At 43.3% G+C, this 4,354-nt stretch overlaps 1 protein-coding gene across 1 annotated transcript in view; it reads right to left on the bottom strand.

Moving 5' to 3' along the window:
* LOC127749007 (uncharacterized) overlaps nucleotides 1–810 on the bottom strand; it is a 4,969-nt gene extending 4,159 nt beyond the window's left edge. The window contains exons 1-2 of the mRNA XM_052265320.1: nucleotides 308–810; nucleotides 10–212 (exon numbers count right to left, since the gene is read on the bottom strand). Coding sequence (XP_052121280.1) covers nucleotides 10–212; nucleotides 308–533 — 429 coding nt within the window. The 5' untranslated portion in view covers nucleotides 534–810. The remainder of the gene's footprint in view (nucleotides 1–9; nucleotides 213–307) is intronic.
* Between the last annotated feature and the right edge of the window lie 3,544 nt (nucleotides 811–4,354).

Raw genomic sequence — 4,354 nt, 5'->3', positions numbered from 1 at the left:
CTTCAGTGCTGTATTGTACGCCTTGTATTCAGATAATAGCAGATTCATTTTATTCTGGCATGCGCTAGGAGAAAATTTCTTCCCTCTGAGAACCATTTGAGCTGAGATTTTCCAATAAAATTGGTTGTCTTTGTGGGCTTTATAATATTCATCCTTCATGTCATCCCAGACATCAATCAGGGAATAGATAGTAGCCGTGTCCATAACTGCTCCTAAACAGAATATTTTGAAAATGTTAGATATAATTCAAATTTAAAGGGAGAAAATAAGTGAACTTATTAGTGGTTAAAAGGTTAGACTAATATACCTTTTGTGAATGTGACCTTAGCCAACACATCCTCCTCCAGGGAGGGTTCTGCCTGGAAAGTAGGGCACTTGTCAGAGTCACCTCGCAGAAAGGCCATGTGCTTCGTAAAAAGCCCAGGTGAATTCCTGCGGTACTTCTCATCAAGTCTTCTCTTCTTACGGGAGCATTCGTCTGGTGTGACATGGACATTGTGGCTTTCTTTCAGATTTTCAGACACCTTATTCATATTTTCCACAGTAGCCTTAAAAGGCCTTGATGTATTTAAATTGATGCATTCTTGCAAAAAAGCCAGAGTTGCTCTTTTGCTCTCTAATGATGCTTCTCTACATAGAGTGAGTGGTCACACAGTATCAGCATCCTAAAGAATTATGGAGACCAGAGGATATCTTAATTCAAGAAACAATCAAAAATTTGACAAGTCTAATAAAAAAAGGAGTCTTACTACCTCTTCAGTCTCTACAAAAGAGTAACTCTGGTTAAGAACAGGTCGGACCTTCTGCACAGAATAATTAGAATGTTGTGAAAATAAATAAATGTGAATCAAAAAATTTGTATTACAAAATGCTGATAACTTACCTTGGCAGACTTATCCAATGCATTTTGTTTCACATCCAGAACATGCTGAAAACGCAGCTTCTCTTTACCGTTATACAACTAATGAGACAGGCACTGCCTGCATATTCAAGTTCTTTAAACAGGACGATGCCTCCTAACGACAAAGTTCGATCTTTAGCGGCCCGGTTACACAAAGTTCGATCTTCAGCGGCCCGGTTACACAAAGTTCTATCTGCGGCGGCTCGGTTACACAAAGTTCGATCTACATTCCGGCGGTTTCTGCAGCGCAGCCTTAATATATTCATATCGTCGTCAATATTGCAGATAGAAGAAAGTAAAAACTGCTGCCTGTGAGTAAAAAATCAAAGAACAACATACTCCAAAGAAAAATTGAATGCTATCGCAGCAAGACTGTGGTAGAGGTCTAAACTTGCGACTCCCGCGAGCGGCGAAAAGCAGATCGAACTTTGTGTAACCGTGCAAATCGGACTTTGTGTAACCGTGCAACTGAAGATCGAACTTTGTCGTTAGGAGGCATTGAGGAACAAATCAAAATTTGGGGTGTCCAAAGATTCAGCGTGAAAGACTATACTGGGACCACGCTAGCAAAGAGCCTGGCTTATGGAAGCAGTTCTTAACTACTGCCTCCTCAGCTACCGCCGCAACTCATTGACCTGCTCGGGTCCCGCCCACCCTGTCGCATGGACCCTCGGAAGCAGGTAGGCGAGCCGGCGAGCCACCGCTGCAGCAACGCCAGGCTCTTTCCTAGCGTGGTCGCACTATACATACAGACCACAACACAATAGACGGTTCCGGCAGTGCCCGTTTAAAGAAGAATTAATGAAATCACCACCGGAAACAGTTCTAAAATACAGGCTAACATCAGTGAAAACTAAAATTGACAGTTAGTAGGGATTTAATAGAGGTTATTCACGTCGAACTGCAGTGTCAAATGACAAAAATCAGCGAACTTTAGCTACTGGTTCCGGTCCTGACTTCTTCATGTCTTCTCAAAAAGCGCACTGTCGGAACGGTCTATTCAACTCTACTTACCGTAACTTTGATGGTGCATTTATAACTGTTGTAATCTGTTGTCTCCTCAACAATAACACAGCTGTCTTCTAAAAACAGCAGTTTCGCCACTTCCTCAGTTATAGAAGCCACAAAAGGCTCCTGACAAGACATTGGAAGAAATATGTAAGTACTGAATATGTTGTTATAATTTACTACTAAGCTTAGTATGCTAGCTACTATGCTAGCATAACTGATGAACTTTAATGTATTAAGGTGGATACAGAGTTCCCAAAGCGCGAGCGTGATTTTCACGCTAGGCGTGACTTAAAAGTCGGTTCCTGATTGGCTGTGTGAAGCGAACGATGTAACACCAGTGGTTTCCGGGACGGAAGTGAAGAACCTTTTTTCCGGGAAGACGATGACAAGAGACATTATTTGCTCTCAGGAGACAATCGACTAACGACGATGCTGATTGGTCGGGAAGACAGCCGACGACTGGTTAAAGACAGATTGCATTTGTTAAATAATGTGTAAACAGAGTGTACATATCTTCTAACACTCCCTTTCAATCTGAGCATCTTATTTTAAGAGTTTTGCAGCATCTTTCATGACTCAGGTGCGAGGGTACCCCTACTCCACAACACTTGAAAAGCGTTGCCCGTGAAATTTTAGCGCAGTGTTTTCATACAATCTTTTCGGTATCATGGAGCAAAATCTAGGAAAATTAGTACCGAGTGAAAGGGGGGGCCGCATCCTCTCTTACTAAGGCTACCTCTTCAGCCACTAAAGCCGGGACCGAGACAGCCGCTTCCAAACAATAGTCGGAAAGAACCACCCGTCCCTGTAAAAGCTGATGGCTGAGTTCTAAAAGGAGGCTCGCGTAAAGGTGATGATGCAGGAGCTGGACGGGGGCCGAAAAATCCGGCAAGCTCAAAAAAGGAAATACGCAAGAATCAACGAGCGCCTTCATACTCTTACCGGATGGTACGAGGAGTTGAAGTTAACGGACCACATGCTGGAATATGTCCGTACCTGTGGAAATAATGTAGCCTTGTGAAAATAAAGATAAATTCAAAACAAATCTGGGTGAAGAGCTCCCGGGGTCAATCATACACATGGGTGAAATACGTGTGGGTGAATTGCGTCTGGGCCAAAGTTACGTTGGGTCAATCGCTCCTGGGTGAGTGGGCCTAGATCCGTCTTTTCCTGGCGCTTTTGTGAGCATATCAGCTGGCACAGGGGTATGGAACGCCAGCCGCGCGGCTGAGGCGATGCTCCGTAACGGGCGCTCGGCCCGGCCGCGCGCTGCGGAGGACGAATTTTGCTTGATCAATCACAATAACAATTTCTTTCCAAACGGAGCTGAGTGCGGCCCGGGCGTGACGAGTCGAGAGGCCGAGCCGGGACCCGAACGCCGAGCCGAGCGCGAGCTGAGCGGATCCGCCCGAAGCGAGGGGTCTCCGACTCGCATAATACTCAGTACACGTCGCCATAATACCCTTATAATACCCCATAATACTCATAATACCCATAATACCTCATAATACGACATAATACCCTTATAATACCCTGATAATACCCTTATAATACCCCATAGTACCCCATAATACCCCAGAATACATCATAATACATCAAAATACATCATACCTCATAATACTCCATTCTCCACAGTGCTTTGATAGAAAAATCCATCTAGATAAATACGAGGTAGATGTACGCCAGACCACGTCTCGCGTAACAGGCTTCGCGATATCTCACGAAACACTGTTACGCTGCGACGCGCCTGGCATACTCTATACCTAGGCCTGCGGCGCTGACACCCGAGTCGGGCAAAAGGCAGAGTCGTAGACAGGCCTTCGGTTCTAAAGGACACAACTTTTACCACCAGGATTTTATTTTGACGAGTTGCCCCACCAGAGACCATCAAATATCTGAGAAACAACATTAAAATGGTTTGAGGTCATTTTCGTGTGGAAATCGCCCTCTGGCGACCTAACGGTTAGAGATGGAGCCAAACGGACAAAATTTTGGCCCACAGGGCTCTACTTTGACGAGTTGCGTCTTAGATAGTTGTTAAAAAAATAAAAAATTAAAAGTAATATTTGGCGTTTTTTGTTTTTGATTTTTTTGACAGGCCAATTTTCAAGCTAGAGGGCTCAAAATCAATACAGTTCTTGTTTTTTATGATACAAAGCTACACTAAAAATTTCAGGTACCTAGCTCAAACCGTTCTCGAGTTATCGTGATTACAGACAAACACACAGACACAACTTTTTGATCATCACTGAAGAAATAGGCTTCGCTATCGCTCAGCCAATAAAAACAATGAAAAGACGTCCAATACATGTATACGTCTATTTTTTGTGTGGGAAGCCTATTTCGAAAAATTAATAATTTGTTCAAAAAGTCTTGGAAAGTAATTTTTCAATGTGTAATATGGGACATAATACATCCATAATACTTAATAATACCCATAAT

This window comes from Frankliniella occidentalis, unplaced genomic scaffold, assembly GCF_000697945.3.
Source record: "Frankliniella occidentalis isolate FOCC.00 unplaced genomic scaffold, Focc_3.1 Scaffold26, whole genome shotgun sequence".
Classification (NCBI taxonomy): domain Eukaryota; kingdom Metazoa; phylum Arthropoda; class Insecta; order Thysanoptera; family Thripidae; genus Frankliniella; species Frankliniella occidentalis.
This window is presented reverse-complemented; position numbering and strand designations above follow the sequence as displayed.